The 19,615-nt window shown below is 54.9% G+C and overlaps 2 protein-coding genes across 2 annotated transcripts in view; one reads left to right on the top strand and one right to left on the bottom strand.

The window, feature by feature from the left end:
- Positions 1 to 16,233, top strand: part of IPPK (inositol-pentakisphosphate 2-kinase) — a 45,001-nt gene extending 28,768 nt beyond the window's left edge. The window contains exons 12-15 of the mRNA XM_027765521.1: positions 2,074 to 2,453; positions 3,050 to 3,152; positions 11,007 to 11,086; positions 14,827 to 16,233. Coding sequence (XP_027621322.1) covers positions 2,074 to 2,453; positions 3,050 to 3,152; positions 11,007 to 11,086; positions 14,827 to 15,052 — 789 coding nt within the window. The 3' untranslated portion in view covers positions 15,053 to 16,233. The remainder of the gene's footprint in view (positions 1 to 2,073; positions 2,454 to 3,049; positions 3,153 to 11,006; positions 11,087 to 14,826) is intronic.
- A 1,123-nt stretch (positions 16,234 to 17,356) lies between these two features.
- CENPP (centromere protein P) overlaps positions 17,357 to 19,615 on the bottom strand; it is a 273,851-nt gene continuing 271,592 nt past the window's right edge. The window contains exons 6-8 of the mRNA XM_006161460.3: positions 18,942 to 19,021; positions 18,250 to 18,341; positions 17,357 to 17,904 (exon numbers count right to left, since the gene is read on the bottom strand). Coding sequence (XP_006161522.1) covers positions 17,756 to 17,904; positions 18,250 to 18,341; positions 18,942 to 19,021 — 321 coding nt within the window. The 3' untranslated portion in view covers positions 17,357 to 17,755. The remainder of the gene's footprint in view (positions 17,905 to 18,249; positions 18,342 to 18,941; positions 19,022 to 19,615) is intronic.

Below are 19,615 nucleotides of genomic sequence, written 5' to 3'. Positions count from 1 at the left end.
GCACGCCTTTCCAGCAGGAGCCTCCTCCACCAAGGTAGGGCCCGGCCTTCCGTAGCGGGCGGGGGTCTGAAGGGCCTTGAGACTCCCCAGGCCAGTGACCGCATGGGTCCCTGCCTGGCCTGGGGTTACCTACGGGGCTGCCGGTTCTGGGCCTCAGTGCGTATCACCTCGGGCGCAGAGCCCGCTCCCCTTCCACCTGCGCATGCGATGTGATGTGCAGGAGACACCTGCCTTTCCCAGAGCGCGGCCGTCGGCACTGTCTGCGCTGTGCACACGCTTCCCGCCACGTGCCCCATCGATCCTTGTCGCAGCCCTAGAGGCAGATTTCCTTGGCTTGTTGTAGGCGAGGAGAACTGAGGCACAAGTCCTTCAGGGTGGGTCTGAGCACTGAGGGGTCTTCGTGGATCTGGGCCCAAGGGCCCTGGGACACCATTATGGGCAGGAGGGACCGAGTGTGGTGCAGCCGCTGCCGCGTGTCCTGACGTCTCACAGAGTGGTGCCTCTTGTGGCTCTGGGTGGTCTCCAGGAGCCTGGGGACAGCTCGAAGGCCACAGCCCTGCCAGTGCCTGAGCGGGAACCCACCCACGCCCGGCCGGCCTTCATCCCTGCCTTTATGTCAGCTTTTCCTTAGCACAAACACGTTATGTGGGGTTTTCTCTTGTTAGGAAAGTGATTCCTGGTCATTTCAGAAAATTTTGCTAAATTGTGTCCGTGATTAGGGAAGCAGCTTGTGTCTGGAAGGACACACAGGGACTGCCAGTCACGGGGCCCCATGGCCCTGGGCTCCCTTCCAGCCTTCCCAGGTGCATGCACAGAGACAGCCCGTGCAGTGGGACTGCACATCTTACAACGCCGAGCTCAGGGTGTTTGGTAACCTGTTTTTCTGTGTAGTTTGCTATAGGGTGCTTGTGCTTGCCAGAGACAGAGAGGGAAAGTGAGAAACCACCCCCAGGGGGATGGTCATGCTACGATCCTTTCTCCTCCACTCTCCCCTTGGGATTTTGGGTGTGCCTGGCATGATTTTCAAGCCGCTGGATCCAGGACTCCAGCTGCGCAGTTGGCCGTGTGGGCTTCGGTACCTTACCCCTCCACACGCCAGCTGGCTCCTAACCTAATTTGTAAACTTCGTTAGCATAGTTCTCTGTCTGTTCCACCTGAGGGCCAGCGGCAGGAATTGCACTGAGATTCGGATGGCTCTCCTTCTAGGCACAGGGGCCTCCACTCCTTGCTTCCCTGTCTACATGACCAAGCGTGTCATGCCAGCAGGGGGAGTGAGACAGCATTTGCACAGCAGTGTCGTGTGAGGGACCACAGTGGAGCCCACAGATGGCTACGGCCATCCCTGTGCACACACGTTTTTGCCCATCTTCACCTGCAGTTCGGTGTTTTTTTTTTTTTTTTTTTTTTTTTTGAGAGCTTTTTTTTCACGTGGGGCAGCGTAGAGAAAGCGAGAAATCAGCCCCCAGGGGGGATGGTCATGCCACAATCCCTTCTCCTCCATTCTCCTCTTGGGATCTTGGGCACGCACGCACACACACCTGGCATGAGTTTTAAGCCACTGGGTCCAGGACTCGAACCGCGATCAACTACGTGGGAGTCTAGTAACACAGCCATCATGCTAACTGCTGGTTCCCAGTTTGGTTTTTATGGGAAACGGTTGCTCTCTTGAAGAGGACGGCGTGGCCTGGGCCTGGGTGTCTCCTGGTGCACATGGTACCTTGTTCCCTGTGGGTATCAGGACACACAAGGGGTCAATGAAGTTATGTTCCTGCCTCTGTCCCTGTGTTCATGTGTCTTTGTTGGTAGCTTGGGCCACTGTTCCTGCTCTGCATGGCTGGGCAGAGCTCATGCCTGGGGCATCCCAGGCCTGGCCACCTCCACATGGGCTGGTGGCTCTGGACCCCACAGGGAGCCGCAGTTGTCCTCTCAGTGGTCTCGTGGATGCAGGGAAGCTGGCTGACCTGTGAAGTTCTGTGCCTTGTCTTACTTGGAATGAGGGTCTTTCTGTCCACACTGCATGGTGGTGTAGTTTCTGGACAGGAGGCTCTGAGGAGAGGTGTGCTGGGAGGCTAGGCCCAGAACGAGTGGCGGTCTGGCACGTCTGTGGTCTGTGTGCACACCGGCCCCGGCAGCTCTGCGGGTGGGCGGGCCATCCACCCTCAGCACTGGGGACCTAGCCTGGCCTGGGCGGAGCTGATGGCTGAGCCCCAGCGCACCCCTGCTCTGGGCCAGCCACGTCTCCCTGCGCTTTCTTCAGCCTCTGATAATGAACTGCTCTCATTTTCCCCGATGTTCTTGGTAGGAAAAAACGCCCCAGAGCGCTCGGGGTTACCGAAGGGCTGTCTTCTGTACAAAACCCTCCAGGTGCAGATGTTAGACCTGCTGGACATCGAAGGCCTCTACCCTCTGTACAACCGGGTCGAGCGGTACCTGGAGGAGTCTCCTGAGGAGAGGTGAGGCCAGTGTAGCCCCCCTGTCCTGGGCTCCACCCCAAGTGGAGACCATGAAGGTGGGCCAAGTCAGGGTCACCCCTGCAAGAGGACAGAACAGGCTTCCTAGGAGGACAGCACATACCTGCCACTGCCCCCAGCACTACCCCAGGCTCCAGGACTCAGCCTGGGAATTTGGAGCCTTGGGAGGGAGGCCCTGGAGCTGTGGGCTGCAGGTCTGTGCAGCAGCAGGGCCAGGACTGCAGGGGGCAGTGTCGCTCCACGAGCCTAGCTCCTGTTCCCACCAGATCGCCAAGCCCTTCCACTGGTTGGGCCTGGGTCCCTGGGCTCACATGGGCTGTGGCTGCACAAACATGGCATCTGGGGACCTGGAGCGCCTCTTTCCTGGGCTTGGCCTCAGGGCTGCCTAGAGTCCAGCCCTGCCCGGCTCTGAAGCCATGACGCTGCAGAGTCGAGTGTGCTGTGAGGGCCGTGTGGGGTGTCCTTTGAGATGCAGTGTGGGAGGTGGACATGGTGCCCTGGATGGCGAATCAGGTCCTGTTAAGCCGCATTTCCAGGCAGCTCGGTCATCCTGCCATTCTCTCTGCTTTCTCTTTCAGAAAAATGTTACAAATAGATGGGCCTTATGACGAGGCATTTTACCAGCAGCTGCTTGATCTTTCCACTGAGGACGACGGGACAGTGGCCTTTGCCTTGAGGAAGGTGGGCAGACCTGTGTGTATATCTTGGGCTCTCGGTGCCAGTGCTGCCCACTGCTTGCCCTGCTGGGGAACGGGACTGTGAGTGTGGGGCACTCAGGTTCCCCAAGGGACTGGGAAGGGGCAGGCGGTGGCTCTTCAGGAGGATACCTCCGCGCTCCCCTGCCCTTGCTCACCCCAGTGGGCAGCCGGGCCAGTGCAACCCCATCCCGATGGGGCCTGGGCTCGGGTTGGAGGAGGCCCACCCAGCATGGCCCATCTGCATTCCTCCCTGGAGCCCGGGCTTGGCCCTCACCCCTGCCACTGTGACTGTGCAGGGCAGGCCTGGGAGCAGCCTGGAAGCAGCCTGGAAGGGCCTCTGGGGCAGAGCCTGGTCCTTGACTTTTCTGGTTCAGTGAGAATCTGAAGGCCCAGGAAGTCGGATAGGTAAAAAGTTGTGTCTTTATTTTCATCGGCCTCTACCTGAGACATGTCATTTCCTTCCGTTCTGAACGTGGCTTTGGCCCTGTGTGGCTTTCCTGCCAAGAAGCGAGGCCTCCCACCTCTCCCTGGTTACAGATGCTCAAGGTGTGTACGTGCTCACACCGCCTTAGATGCAGCCGACCTGGGCTACGTGTTTCAGAACACATTGGCGCAGCAGGTGGCACAGTGGTGAAGGTGCTGGATTTCCACATGGCTGATTGTGGTTTGAGTCCCGGACCTGGTGATTTGAAAGTCACGCTGGGCACATGTGCACGCATGCCCAAGATCGCAAGAGGAGAAGGGGTTCCAGCATGGCTGTCCCCCCAGGGGGTTATTTCTCTTTCCTTCTCTCTGTCTCTGGCAAATACACGTACTCTGTGGCAAAAGCCTAAAGAATGTATTACAATAACTATTCTGTCACCGTAGTTTATTTTATGTGTTTAAAATGTTACCCTGAGAGCCTCTGGGTCCTGGTGCCAAAGGAGTTTTGGTTTTGTTGGTTCTCCTTCCACCCTACCTTGGCCGGCCTGGGTCCCAGGCACTTGTGTGTCCCCTGTGTGTCCAGGGAGGCCCCAGGATAGTTTCCTGGAAGTCAGAGACCCAATTGCCAAGATTGAACTGGGACTTCTGCACATGAGTCCGACTTGGCACCGCTGTGCTACCTCTGGCCTGAGGAAGCCCCGTTTTCAAGGCAGCCAGGCAATGCCCTTACCTGTCCTGTCGAACCTGTGGCCCCTGGTGAAGGCTGCAGCCATTTGTTAGGGCTGAGGACTGAAGAGAGCTCGTGGAGTCTGTGATGAACCTCTGAAGCCCAGGACCCCAGGGAAGTTAGCTGAGGCCTAGGCACAGCTGTCCTGAGGGGCAAGGGCATGTGATCCCCAAGGGGCCTCTGGGTCAGAATAAAACAGGCAGGTCTGCCCGGGTTGTCTCCTGCTGGGGGCAGTGACTTAGCAATAAACAGCAGCATTGCTTTTTTCCCCTAAAAGAAGAAACAGTATTTTATTTCCTTTTTTTTCTATTTAATTTTATCTGTTGTTATTTTTAAATTCTTAAAATTTGACCAGAGAAAGAGAGATCAGGGAAGTGAGAAAGTAAGCCCCAGATCTGGGACTCAGACCATGCTCAGCCATGTGGGAGTCCAGCCCCTTATTTCCAACATCTTTATATTTTTTTGGTTTTCCACTACATAAGCACAGATTACTTTTTTTTTTCCTTTTCTTTTAAAGGATTTTTGCTATAGGGTGTATATGATTTCTGGAGAGAGACAGAGAAAGAAAGTGAGAAGTCACCCCTGAGGGATGGCCATGCCATAGTCCCTTCTCCACTCTTGGGGTTTTGGGCATGCACATACTCGCTCCCGGCATGAATTTCAAACCACGGTCAGGCATGTGAGAGTTCAGCACCTTAACCACTATAGCGCCCGCTGGCCCCGGGCAGGTTACTTTGGAGTTGCTCTAAGCATTAAGCCCTACGGTAAATGCCATCTTACAGGAGACTGCTGCAGGCATGTGCAGCTGTTGCGATGGCCGGGTCAGATGCGACAGAAAGCCTGTTCTCACGCCTGGGCCGGGGATGGCTCTGGAAGTGGCCTAGCAGGTTGTCCTGCACGGCACTCCAGGTGCACCTTTCACAGGGCCCTCATAGGCCCGCGCTGGTGGGCGCCACCCCAGGGAAACCCAGGCGGCCCTCACCCCGCAACCTGCCCAGGAGTGCTCAGGGCAGCTTCACTTGTGACAGTGAAAATGCTTCTCAAGAGCTTAGAGCCTCTTGGCAGGTGGCCGGAGCCAGCTCGCCAGGTGGTGGGATATCCTTGGAGCTCAGCGGACACGGCACACATGGTTGTCAGGGAGCTTTTCTGAGCGACAGAGGCCACCCCAGGGGTTACATGCTTTGTGACGCTGTCTCTGTAACATCTGGAAATGTCAGATTCTCAGCTGCCCAGGGATGGTGGGGAGTTGGGAAGGTGGGTGGTTATGGAAGCTCCAATCGTGGGCCCCTGCGGCGATGGAACTGTTGTGTGTTGACTGTGGTGGATGCACGAACCTACATGTGATAGCACACACACATCCAGGCTTGTGGACGGGGTCCATGTTGCTGTCCTCACTGACACTGTGGTGTGGCCTTCCAGAGTGATACTGTTGGGGGTGGCTCGAGGGCCTTCCGTGGAATGTTGAGGGTCTGCTCCTCCCTCGGCCTCCCCAGTAGCTGCGACTGCAGGCGTGTGGCGGTAAAAGTCCTTTCAGGCAGACTTGATCTGAATCTTGTCCTTCTGGAGACAGAAGGGGACGTGGTCTCTGTTTCACTGCAATCCCAATGACTGGCCAGCGACTGAGGTGCAGATTCTAGTGCAAGCCTGGCAGCCTCTGTAAGGGCTGAGCAGCAAGCACTTTGGCCCTCTGGTCTCTGGGCAGCTCCTCACAACTCTGCCCTTGTTGAGCCTCAGACAAGATGTAAGCAAGCACAGTTCTGTCCCCGCAAAACTTTAAAACAGGTGGTGGAGGGACCAGCAGTTGGCGTAATGGCTATGTCGCTGAACTCCCATGTAGTTGACCGCGGTTCCAGTCCCGGACCCGGTGGCTTGAAACTCACGCTGGGTGCGTGTGCATGCATGCTCAAGATCCCAAGAGGAAAAAGGAGAAGGGATTGAGGCATGGCCATCCCCCCTGGGGGGTGATTTCTCGCTTTCTGTCTCTGTCTCTGTCTCTCTGGCAAGCGCACATGCCCTATAGCAAAAACCTCTCAAAAACAAAAATAGGTGGTGGGGTGCAGAGTGAATGGGATGCCAAGGCCAGCCCACACGGAACAGTTCTGGGTTCCTATCTGGCCACCTCCCTGAGGACCTGAGCCTCTGTGTCTGTGACTGGGGGCAAGCAGAACGAGGGAGGATCACAGTGGCAGGGCCCTGTGATGAGGGTGTATACTTTCTCTCTCTGTTTGTAGAAGAAATAAACTTTAAATAAAACAAAGTAAAAAAGAACTGATGGTGGGCTGGATTTGGCCTCTGGCCTGTGCACATCTATGTACTTTTTTTTTTTTTTTAAAGTTTTTTTCCCATAGGGTGTGTATACTCCCCAGAAGGAGACAGAGACAGTGAGAGGGAAGGTGAGACACCACCTCCCAGTGGGGATAGATGGCCATGGTGCAGTTTGTTCTCTTCCATTCTCCTCCTGGGATTTTGGGCATGAATGCACACATGCCTGGTGTGATTTTCAAGCTGCCAGATCCATGAACTGTGGTTGTCCTTGTGGGAGTCCAGCACCTTAACCACTATGCTATCTGCTAGCCTGACATCTGTGTACTTTTTGCTTGTGATATTTTTTTTTGTTTTTGCTTTAGTTTTATTTAGATTTTTTAAAAAAGATAATTATTTATTTAATTTTATTTATTCAGAGAGAGAGGGAAAGTGAGAAAGCGAGCCACCAGGTCCGGTATTTGAACCACAGTCAGCCATGTGGGAGTGTCCAACGCCTTAACCACCATGCCACCTGCTGGTCCCCAGTTTTATTTAGATTTTTGCCATAGGGTATGTGCACTTACCAGAGAGAGACAGAGACAGTAAGAAATCAACTCCTGAGGGGATGGCCATACTGCAATCCCTTCTCCATTCTCTTGCGATTTTAGACATGCACGCACACTTGCCCAGCATGATTTTCAAGCTGCTGGCTCTGGGACTTGAACCATGGAGTTGGCTGTTGGGATCCAGCCGCCAAAACCACACCACCTACTGGCCCAGTGTTGCTTTTTTTAAGTTGCCAGAGAGTGCATGCACTCACAGGAGAGAGAGGGAGTGGGGGAGAGCACTCCCAGGGGATGTGGCCCTATTGTGACTTGACCACAGTCCCTTCTCCACTTCTCCATCCTGTTTGGGTGTATATATATATATATATATTTTTTTTCTTTTTTTGGAAGAGGTTTTTGCTAGAGGGCACGTGTGCTCTCCAGAAACACAGAGAGAGACAGAAAGTGAGAAATCATCCCCCAGGGGGGGATGGCCACGCTGTAGTCCCTTTTCTTCCATTCTCTTCTTGGGATCTTGGACTCACACGCACAGGTGCCCGGTGTGAGTTTAAGCCACCGGGTCCAGGACATGAACCGTAGTCAATTACATGGGAGTCTAGCGACATAGCCATTATGCTAACTGCTGATCCCACCCTGTTTGGATTTTGAGCACACCCACGTGCCTGGTGTGTTTTTCGAGCCGCTAGGGTTGGAGTTAGAATCATGGTTGGCCATGTCATCCGGCTTCTCATAACTACCAGGCTACGAGGCTGGCCCGTCATGTCTGTTTTAATTCATTTTTTTCTCTACTCGTTAGCAAGCGACACCTGTTCCTCTCCTCTTTGTGGCACTGTTTATCTGCACCAGTGAAGTTCAAAGGTCAATTATCTGACACCCCTGTTCCCACATTCTGTGAGGGTTTGGGACTCTTCATTCCAGCTGTCTCAATACATGGAATTATTGTTTGGTTGTTTGTTCTGTTTACTTTCTTAATTTTGCCAAGAGGTGTGTGTGTCCACGGGAGAGAGAGTGAGTAAGAGAGGGTACGTGAGAAAGCACCCCTCGTCGGGGGTGGTCACACCTCCGTTTTTCTTCCTTTCCTGTTGGGACCAGCAGATGGTATAGCGGTTATGTTGCTGGACTCCCAGGTAGTCAACCGCAATTTGAGTCCCAGACCCAGCCTTAAAACTCATGCTCTGTGTGTGTGTGCGTGTGCCCAAGATCCCGGGAGGAGAATGGAGGAGAAGGGATTGCAGTGTGGCCATGCCCCTGGGGGGTGATTTCTCGCTCTCTGTCTCTCCAGTGACCACAAATCCCCTATAGCAGAAAATCTCTCTAAAAGAAAAAAAAAGATTGGGCCTGCGTGCACGTTTTTCAAGCCATAAGGTCTGGGATTTGGACTCCTCCGTTGGTCGTGTGGGATAAGCCGCCTCACCCACTGCGCCACGGCTGGCCCTGTCTTGTTATTTATGCAGTGTCCCAGTCCAGGTATCACTGCACGGACACTTGCTTAGTGTCCGCATGTTTATCCACGGTGCTGTCCAGCGCCCTCTCTGGCCTTGCATTTTTCGTTCTGTCCCCTGCGGCCCGATTGAGAAGCACCTTCCGTGCTGCAGTTGCCCGCCCCCGTGTACAGTGGGGTTCCTCCGGCCTCACAGGTCTGTGTAGCCACCGCAGGTCGTTTCAGAGGGTTTTCGTCATGCCGCAGAGTCCCCGCGCCCTGTCACTCCCATCCACCGTCTGCCACTGCTTCCTGTCCAAGTCTGCTTTCCCTCCCCAGCTCTGCCTGGACCCCACACGTGATGGAGTCACTAACTGTGGTCGACTGGGGCTGGGCTCTGGAGCTGCTCCATCACCGGCCATTGCTTTTCACGGCTCAGGGGCCTCTCATTGCCATTGGGCATTTGGATTGTGGGTCACTGGTGTTCTAGAAGTTTGTATGCGAGTTTTCATGTAGACCTGTGTTTCTCTGGGGTATATTCCTAGCAGCAGAATTGTCGGGTCCAGGGGCAACTTGAGATTTAAGTTTTTGAGGAACTGCAGCAAGTACAGTACCCCGAGTAATAGACTTCTTGTTAGGCTTGAACCCTGAAGGCTTCACTGTATCTGACTATCAGGTACAGAATATAAAATATCCTCATAAATTGCTTAAAATGAAATGTAAAGCAACAACTAGAGAAATACCAAGGAGGTATAAAAAAAAACCAAAAGGACATTTTTAGAAACTAAAAATGTAACTGTTGCAATGGAAAGTTCAATGAACAAATGAAACAGTAGACTAGATACAGCTAAAAGAAGAAAAAGTGAGCAGAAAGAGACAGCTACAAAAATACTTGCTATCCCTATGCAAACCAGTGATGCTGAACCCCACCACAAATCACATTCAAAAATTAACTCTAAACAGGTCGCAGACCTGCGTGTTAGAGCTGTAACTATTAAACTCTTACAAGGAAACACGGGAAATCTTTATGACTTTAGGCTTGGCAGTGAATTCTTAGATATGACACCAGAGGGAGAAACAACCTAAGGTAAAAAGTAGATAAAATTTGAACTGTGGGGCTGGCAGGTGGCATGGTGGTTGGGGTGCTGGACTCCCACATGGCTGAAAGGAGTTCAAGTCCCAGACCGGGCGGCTTGCTTTCTCAATTTCCCTTTCTCTGTCTCTCTCTGGTCAAATAAAAAAAAAAGATGAATAAAATTAAATATTTAACAAAAAAGTTGAGCTGCGGCCCCAACTTGCCAGAGGGTGTGAATGCTTGTTGGGAGGGAGAGAGAAAGCACCCAGCACGGGGAGGCCATGCTGCAGTCCCTTCTCCTCCCTTTCCCCCTCCTTTTTGGATTTTAGGGCACACCACACGCACACACAACCCGGTGTTTTCAAGCTGTCGGGTCTGAGACTCAAACTGTAGGTCTGTCATGTGGGACTCAGCTGCCTTCACCACCACACCAGGGGCTGGCCCTAGCTTGGATGCTTTCTAAGGACAGAATAAGCCTCTTGGTGGTATGAAATTGACAGGATGGTTGAAAGCAAGACTGAAGGTTACGGTTTGATGTCAGGGATAATGCCTAAGTCCCAGTTACATTTTGTATCCAGCTCATGTTTGTGACAGTGACAGCTGTTTAATCTCAAAAAGTCAAATATATGAAAGCTTAAAGGAAAAAGATGCTCTCACATCTGCTGTGGAGAGGTGGCCGTTGTAAATTGGACAGCAGTCATTTCAGATCTCTCCCTGTCTCTCTCTGCACTGAGCGAACGCGTGGCTTTATGTAAGAGGACCCCTCGAAGCGTGGCATGTGTGGGTCCAGGCAGGCAACCCTGCTGGCGTGGCAGTGCATGTGGGCAGGTGCACCAACGTCCGTGTGCTTGCACAGGGTGTGGAAGAGCACGGGCCTCAGAGCCCTCATGCCTGGGCTGGTCTCCATCTCCCGCTCTATAAAGTGGGCTCTAGCCCTACCGTCCCGGCAGGTTGCTGTGAGGGTGACATGAGTGACCACATGCATCCTCTTGGGGCTTGCGTGACATTCTGACATGTCGGATGCTGTCACAGCAGCGTCTCCGGACATCCTGGGTGCTCGTCTTCTGAGAGGCATGGCCAGGTCCTATTACTGCGGCCAGCAGGCCTGAGAGTGGAGCCAGTGTCTGTCTGCGTTCTCTCCTGGGGACGGAATGGCTCCTTTATGACGAATCCTGTTTCTGAGCGCAGAGCAGGGTCCGTGTGCTTTTAGCGGGAGGTCAGGGTGGGGCTGGCTCTCACATGCAGTCTTTGCCCTCTGGCATCGCCATGCTGCCAGCCCCATCTGTGGGGTCTGTCGCCGGGAGGTCCCCACCAGCAGGAAGGCCGGTTCTGTCGCAGCAAGGCTGCACGTGCCCTGGGGCTGACTTCTCCCTCCCCCACAGGTCCAGCAGTACCGTGTCGCCATGACGGCCAAGGACTGCTCCATTATGATCGCGCTGGCCCCTTGTCTGCAGGATGCAAGGTGAGGCGCTGGCTGGTCCGGAGTGTGTGGTGGGTGAACAGGATGACAGTGGGACTGCGATACTGTGGCCACCTTGGCTTCCTGGGTGACACAGGTTCATGATCCTGCCTAAGACACTTGTGGAAAAAACTGAAAAGGATTGTTCTAGGACATTGAAAATTGCTGTTACTTGTAAGAAAATGCCCCCAAGGCTTAGACGCAGAGTGGACACTGCAGCGCGTGTTCCAAGGTCTGGGAAGGACAGGGGTCCGTGGTGTCTGTCCCCAGCCTTCCACCAGGCAGCCTGTGGGCCGACTCCCAAGCCCAGAGCAGCCCCTGTGGTGGGGCCTCCTGAGCGCCAGGGCTCCCACTGGGATCCTCCTCCGTGTCTCAGGAGCTCATATGGACGTGTGACCTCAGAGTAGTTAGACCCACCTGTGCCGTTCCTCTCCAGGGTGCCAACCCTACACGGTGTTACAGGATGTCTGCCTTCTTCCGACAGGCCGTGCAGGCCTGGCTGACCGTGGCGCTGGCTACCACAGCTGCCCTTTTTTCTGATGCCTTTGAAGCATAGTCCCAGGAGTCCCACACATCAGAGGGCATAGAATGGTCTGCTTCCACGTGAAGTACTGGCCTTTCATAGGGCACCATCAAAGTGCAGAAGAGGTGGTTTTTATGCTGTCCCTGGACTGTTTCTAGTGTTCGGCTACACGGCATCCCTAGCTGGAATGAGCTAGTGTTGTCAGGAGAGGAATCCTCCATGTCCTTCCTGGCCAAGGGTATAGGGTGCAGATGCGTACATGGGTGCTGGTGCTCACTTCAGCGACCAGTAGGTGGGCCAGGGAGGCCACAGAGGACAGATGTGTGTCTCCTTCCCACACCTGTGTGTGTGTGGGTGCAGTGCACCGCGGTGTTGCCATGGAAACAGCCCGAAGGGGAGTGTAGTGCCCTGGTGCTTGTCCTGCCTCCTGCTCTGCAGGGGAGAGAACAATGTGTCCAGAAGGTGCTGAGCCATGAGATTACACAGACTTGGGGTTGGAGGTGTAGGGTTTATAGCCTGCAAAGTGCTCCTTCTGGTCCTTTTCGGACACAGAGAGAGAGAGAACATTTCTGGTTTAGTTTAAAAAAAAAAAAAACAGGAAAAGGCGGGGCCAGCAGGTGGTATGGAGGTTGACGGCTGGATTCCACGTGGCCAGCTGTGCAGTTCAAGTCCTGGACCTAGCAGCTTGAGAATCACACCAAGAGTGTGTGTGCCCAGAATCCCGAGGCGAATGGAAGAGAAGGGACTGTGGTGTGGCCATCCCCCCAGGGTGATTTCTCAAACCCCTCTTCTCCAGCTTCGGTGAGCGCACGCACCCTATCGCAAACTAAAAAAAGTGAAAAAGGGCAAACACTGTTACTGGCTTGGAAGTGGCAGAAGCAGAGGCAGGGAGGGCATTCCCTGCCAGCTGAACCCCACGCCTGTCTTTGTCCATTCTGCAAAGATTCGAGGGGAGCGGAGACACCTGTAACAGGCTGGGATAAAATGGGTGCCTCATCACGGGGTCGGACTCACTGAGAACACACCTTGGGGCAGGATTCCTTTTGCATTTTTTAAGATATTTATTTAATTTTATTATTTTTAGTTTGCTGTAGGGCATGTGCACTCACCAGGGAGAGAGAGAGACAGAAAGTGAGAAAGCAAGTTAGGTCTGAGGCTCGGACCGCGGTCGGCAGTGTGTGCTCCAGCACCTTAACCACCATGCACCTGCTGGCCCAGGGCATGATTTTTTAAAACTACTTTTAATTGCCAGTGGGCATGTGTGAGCACGTGCACACCCTGTAAAGGGGAGAGTGGTCACCCATGAGTCCTCGTCACCCATTTCTTTATTCTTACAGGATCTGGGATGCATATTCAGGTGCAGGCTTCTCAGGGACACAGGAGTGGGAGCTTGGGAGACTCAGATAACAGGGGCTGGGCTCTGCCCTGAGTCGTCTTTGTGCCCTGGAGGAGCAGTGAATTAATTACGCACACAGACAGACGGGCCACTTAAACTTAGTGCCCGCCTGGAATGGCGGCTTCCCTGCCCACTCTGCTGCTTCTGCCTCACGATGAAAGGAAGCCCCAGATGAGGCCTGCCATGCTGTCGCTGTGCACTTTTGACTTTTTGGGAATTTGGAACCCTGAGGAGAGCTCACGCCCCCTTCCTGGATCCTGCCACCCCCTGGATTTCCTATTCCAAACACCATGGGGTGGCGGCTACCAGCCTTGGCCTCTCCACCCCGCCACCAGCATTCTTGGAGGAGCTCAGCCCCAGCCACCCTCCTGACTGGTCAGCATCCAGCACAGGCTGTTCCCCGCAGACGAAGGCCGTCTGGTCCTACATCCCAGGGATGTGTCCGCTTGGCTTCAGGACCACTGAGACACCCGGGTGCTCCAGCTGCTGCCACTGGGGCTGGTGTTTGAGCAGAGGTCGGGCCTCCAGCAGCAGTGTGAGGTACTGCCTGGAAGACCCTTCCTCTATGTCATTTTGTTGGGAAGTTGCTGTGTCTTTTAAAAATACGCAGCCCTTGTTGGGGGCCAGAGACACAAACTGTCCTGGCCCCTGTGCTGAGAGTTGGTTCAGACCCAGCCCTGAGTGGTCGGGCTTCCACGTGAAATAAACCACTCACCCTTCCAGCTTCCAGGGAGTACTCAAGGCCCGAGTCTGTAAACGAGCTATTGCCGCTGTCTAACTCTCGACAGTGGGTAACCACCCAGCCAGAGTCGGGGCTCATTTCTCCTGGAAACAGGATTCCAGGGCCCGGGTTACCTGGGGCTGGGGCTGTGATGAGCGTCTTCAGAACAGAATCTGCTCCCAGGCAGGAGCTCTGCTTGCTTCCTAAGTTTGCCATAGGGAGAGAGAGGGAACGTGGAAAGCACCCGCTGGGGGATGGCCGTGCCACAACCCCTTCTCCATCCTCCTCCTGGGATTTCGGGCATGCATGCACATGGGCCTGGCATGATTCTTAAGCTGCTGTGTCTGGGGCTCGAACCGTAGTCAGCCTTGTGGGATCCAGGGCCTTAATCTCCATGCCATCTGCTTGCTGGCCCCAAGAGCTTTTGAAATAGGGTTGTTATTTTATTTTTAAAAAATAATTTTGAAATCTGGACTGGTCACCAGAGTTCTCTTGGGCCAGCCTGAGTTTCTGTGACTGGCGAGGCAGCAGTGAGCGCTGGCTCCAGGGCCTGGACCTGCGGAGGCAGGAACTTGGGAGGTGCTCCCTTGTAAAGTAGGGTTCCGGTTCCTCCAAGCACGTCACGTTCTGGTGTCCATAAAACCCACGGAACTGAGCTCTGAGAGAAAGTGCACAGCACTGAAGACAGGGCCTGGCGGTGAAACACAGAGCCAGACTGCTCTGCGGATGGGGAAGCATCAGGGAGCGTGCGTGTCCCCCAGGCCTTGGAAAGGTGCACACAATCGTCTGTTCTCACACTGCGCCGTGGAAGCCAGATCTGCTTTTCCTCTTCCTTGGGTTTTGTAATGCTTGGCTCATGATGAAATGACTTCTCCAGTGTTTGTTTCTACCACGGGACGTGGGGAATATCACTCACATGTTCCCCGTCCCTGCTTTTCCATTCCCTCAGCCCTTAACCCTCTCTCGTCTGGTGCGGGGTGGTGCGCTGGCCTGTCCTACGGCAGTGCCTCCTTGGCAGGGGCGCTCCGTGCTGGGCACGCTGGGCGTAGCCGGGGGCAAGCCAGCTGGGGTCTGTGTGTCCTGAAACCGCCTTTCACTTGCAGCTCCGACCAGAGGCCTGTCGTCCCTTCGTCGAGGTCCAGGTTTGCCTTCTCCGTGTCTGTGCTGGACCTCGATCTCAAGCCCTACGAGAGCATCCCTCATCAGTATAAGCTGGATGGCAAGATAGTCAGCTACTATTCCAAGGCCGTGCGTGCCAAAGACGCCGCTGTGGTGGCGGCCCGGTTCAAGGAAAGCGAAGATTGCACATTGGTTCTCCACAAGGTCTAACTTGCCCTCAGTGTCTGGAACGGGAACGTAGAGTGAAGGGTGACGAGAGGGCTATTTTCTGATGTGGGGGGCACTCTGGGCTGTGAATGTTTTTGCCTTTCCTCCCTGTTGAGGGGGGGACTGCCCTTGCAGACGTGGGAGTGAGCACTAGGAACGTTTTCCAGGACAAGGAATGCTGGACGTGGTACTGTGTCCCAGGAACCTGCTCCTGAAATGCAAGTGTCCGTGGAGCCCCAGGAGGACACTCTGGGTGCCCCTTCTCCCACCTGGGGCTCGTGTCTAACTCTCTAATGCGAAAGCCTTATTATATAAGACCCAAGGTTTGGTTCTTTTCACCAGACGCCTAACATAGAAAACTTGAATTGTCACATTCATCTTATAGTTTGGACTTTTAAGGAAACACGGATGCCACTGGAACTGTCCCCAGTGAGTTACGTAGTCACTTTTTCAGTACAAGCCACTCATCAGACGAGACTTCAGGTGGTTTCCTGCTGCAGAGCTGACCCGGTGGGCAGTGTGGTCACTGGTTCTGAGCAGCCCAGACTCAGGTCCCTGTGGAGGTGGAGGTGGAGGTGCCGAGGCCCACATGTGCTAGCAGGGAGCACGGGACTCAGGCCAGGGTGGCACCACTCGAACCTGTAACTTCAGGGGGACATACAGCGTTTTCTCCCTTGAAATTGCTGCTGTCGAAGGTGGAAGCAGAGCTGGAAGCAGGCGTGGACCGACAGCTGTGTCTTCCTGGCACCCTGGTGGTATGGGTGGCCGGGGATGTTCTCCCTTCTTCCTGGACTGCACCCTCCCTGGGCTTGCCGCGAGGCAGGTCAGCTCCGTGTCAGGTGCACGGGCCCATGGCCTGCCTGGCGCTGGCAGGCTCTGCTTCCATGGCTGACTCCTGGCTGGTGCTGTGGGTTCTTGGGGTCACCAAGAGTGTGCCCGGCTGCTATGAAAACTATTGGGAATCTTGGCTTCAGTTTTTTATTCTATGGTAGGTTGTACAGACTGATTATTTATATCACTGTTTTAAGGGACTAATGAAGGCTTATTGTAACATATAATATTAGCAAAACCATGGAGTTGTATGAGATGCTATATGAAAAATAAGGAAAATATTTTGCTGATTGTAAATTTTTGTGGGAAATTTTGTGATAACTTGAGAATTATACTTGTTTGAATCAAGCAAACTATTCTAGAACTGCTCGAATGTCTTAATACTGACTTCCGACTATGCTACACTCGGGCTGTTTGGACACCTGCGTAGTCCCTCCCAATCTCAGCGACGTGGTCTCACGCACGAGCAGTGTGAGGGAGGGCCTGGGTACTCCACTAAGTGACTGCTCCCTGGGAGGTGCAGGCTCTTCAGAGAGGTGTGGGGGCTCATGAGTGTCCCTGGGAGGACAGGCTGGGGGTGGGGGGAACAGGCTCGTGTGCACTCCCAGGGAGGTACAGGCGCTGGGTAGAGGGAGGTGGCGGTCAGTGTCGACCTGGCAAGAGGCAGTTGGCAGCACCAGGCTGGGGCTGAGGCCGCCTTCGGGATGTCCCGCTGGTGCTCTGATGCAGTGGGCAGCAGGCGTGGGGCCAAGTGCACGGGTGACTGAGTCCCGCTTCGGAGGCAGTTGACCCCTGCACCTTGAGTAGATGGGCTGGGCTGCCTGGGTCCCCGCATGGACAGGGTGGAAACCAGCAGCCTGCATCTGGGGAGCGGGAGGACACGGGAAGCCCATCGCAGACACCTGGCCCTTGCCAGCCCTGGGCCTTCAGGATCCTCTCTGCTGGTGGGTCCTGCTGCCCAGGCTGGCCACCTCTCTGACCCACCGCGGAACCACCACACACAGACTCTAGGAAGGCCCGACCCACCTGAAACAACGCACGGGCCTTGAAGCAGTGCCGGGGGTTGCCTGCCTGGCAACTCCTCCCAGCAGGGAGCCAGCATGCGGCCCTCTGCGAGGGGAGGGCTTTGGGGAAGGTCCCGTTTCCTGTGTGCAAGGCCCTGTGTGACCAGGACGGTGCTGTCCTTGCAGTCTTTGGGCATTTTAAAAGCAGCAGCAGGGGCTAGCAGATGGGGTCATGGTTATGTTGCTGGACTTCCAAGTAGTCGCGGTTCAGGTCCCAGACCTGGCAGCTTAAAATGCCACACGCCTGTGTGTGCCTACCCAAAATCTCCAGAGGAGAATGGAGAAGGGATTGTGGCTTGGCCATCCCTCTGGAGGTTATTTCTAGCTGTCTCTCTTTCTGTGAGCACACACACCCTATAGCAAAAATCTCGTAAAAACTCAGCAGCACCTATTTTTGGTAGGAGACGGAGCAGAGGGAGAGGACTTGCTGAGAGCGCCTCCGTCTGGCAGAGCTACTCCACAACCCGGAGGAGGCAACAAGGTGGTGCTGCTCCCTAAGAGCTCCCCAGACGGCTGCTGGCTGCCTCTGCTGGCCGCCCAGTGTGAAGGCCCCGGTGGATACAGTCCCTCCTGCACCCAACCACACACAGCTGTTCTTGGCACGTTTCCCCAAACGTTAAACTCACTTTAAAACCATGCCCTGTTAAGTGTATCTCGCATTTTTTACTTAAACAGTGAAATTTTCCACATTAGAGATTGTGTAGACTGTCGTAAGCATGGACGGCTGCTTTAAGGGTGCGGTTGCTAAGTGGGCACAGCGTCCGTGTGTGCGCAGCGCGGTCGTGTGCTGAGCGGGCACAGCATCCCACTCTCACACGCTGGCCGTTGGGGACGAACTGTGCTCTGAGCAAAGCAGCTGGATCAGGCTTTCTAAAGCTGCTTCGATCCCCAGCACTCCCAGCAGGGTCCGGAAGCTGAGTGGAGCAGCGTCTATGACTCCACTCTTGTCCAGCTCCAGGGCTGTAAAGAAAACAACGCATAAAACTTCAAGGTGGGGGCTCTGGGTTTCCTTGACCCCTGGAGCCGCCTCCCAGTCCCCGCCCACCTCATAGTGGGGAGAGCCATTCAGGACGGGAGGATGGGACTGGCCCCCTTCTGCATTCTGGGCAGAATGTCCTCGCCTGCACTTTGGGGGCGTAATCCCCTCTCACATGCATTTTGATTATTAATAAACATGTTTTAAAATGATAAAGTACATCAGTGGAACTTTCCACTGTACGTTTTCAGCATGCAAGGGCAGAGGGCGTCGGCAGGCTTCGTTGGGAATGTGCAGGCGTCACCTGGTCCCGCCAGCCGGGACCCTACCTTGCTGTGGGACTTTGGTGAGAAGATCCAGCTTGGGCACGACCTTCCCCTCACTGTCTGTCTGTATCCTCCAGACGATGACTAACTCAAACCTGGAAGGAGTGACACGTGGGTGAGATGCTGGGCTTCCCTGCCCCTAAACACATTTCTACCCACTGTGAAGAAAAGCGGCCAGTGACCACATTCGGCCCTCACCCGTGCCCACCGCCGAGACAAGCACTGTGATCCGGGTCACAGGTGTGGGCACACACACTGCTCTGGAGCGGCTGGGCGTCAGGAGCCAGTTCCAGGCCAGCGGGTACAGAGGCCGTGGGGAGGGCGGGCCGGGAGTTCACAGTCACAGAGCTCCCACAGACATGTGTTCATGAGAGCCATGGAGCATGGGAACAGAACCTGAGAGCAGCCCGAGGCCGGTGGTGGCAGAGGTGAGGCCACCATCAAGTCTCCACATTCCTGGTTTCTCGTTCTTGTCCTGCCATGTCTGAATAACAGTGGGGTCGCCTTCCTTGGACTGACCCTGTGGACCCCAGGGACACCACCAGCTGCTGGGTTCCTCCCACCCTTGCCATGCTGCCGTGTCTGGTGGGTCTCCTCGCCTCCAGCTTGGACTCGCTCCAAGATACCTTACCCTCATCTTTCACCATCTATAACCTCGCCTTCCCAGGGCCCAGAGGGCTGGAACTGGCACTCACCCAGGCTGGCTGGTGCTGCGGATCCCCAGGCAGCGGGAGGCTGCCCCCTCCGGGAGGTGCACAACGGCTGGGTACTTCTCCTGTTGGGAGGGGGGGTGGTTACAAGCAGCCCCATCAGGGAGGAGCCACAGGCCAGGTGCCAGGTCGTCATCCCAGGCTGAAGACCAGGAGAAAGTGGGCCTCCCTCCGGTCCCTGGGCTGCTCAGTGTAGACACCCTGCTGCAGCCTCACCACTGTGCACACCTGTCCCACCCAGGCCTCCACAGTCACTTTGGCCAACACTAACTTCGTACATGGAGCCCCCATGACTTCCATCCGCCTCCCAGCTGGGGTGACTCTGGGTCTGCACTCTCCCACAACCTGCGTGGGTTCGAGGAGGACAGGCCCTCAAATGCCCGTCCAGCCAGGCTCCCTGCAGGCTGTGGCAGCCCTAGCCACCACGGACCCTCCACCCTCTGCCTCTCTCCTGGCCCCAATGCCCCCAGCCCACACATCCTTTCTGGCCTGCTCCCGAGACTGTGCCTGTTGGAGGCACCTGCTTCAGTGAAAGCTCCTGATGAGACCACGTGCCATTTCAGTCAACAGTACTCTCTAAAGCTGGGGACAGTGGAAATTCCCTGATTCATGGGCTGGCAACTCTTTTTTTTTTTTTGGAGAGGTTTTTGCTATAGGGT

The sequence above is a fragment of the Tupaia chinensis genome, unplaced genomic scaffold (assembly GCF_000334495.1).
Source record: "Tupaia chinensis unplaced genomic scaffold, TupChi_1.0 Scaffold138619_1, whole genome shotgun sequence".
Classification (NCBI taxonomy): domain Eukaryota; kingdom Metazoa; phylum Chordata; class Mammalia; order Scandentia; family Tupaiidae; genus Tupaia; species Tupaia belangeri.
The sequence above is the reverse complement of the archived record's forward strand: the minus strand, read 5'-3'. Positions and strand labels throughout refer to the sequence as shown.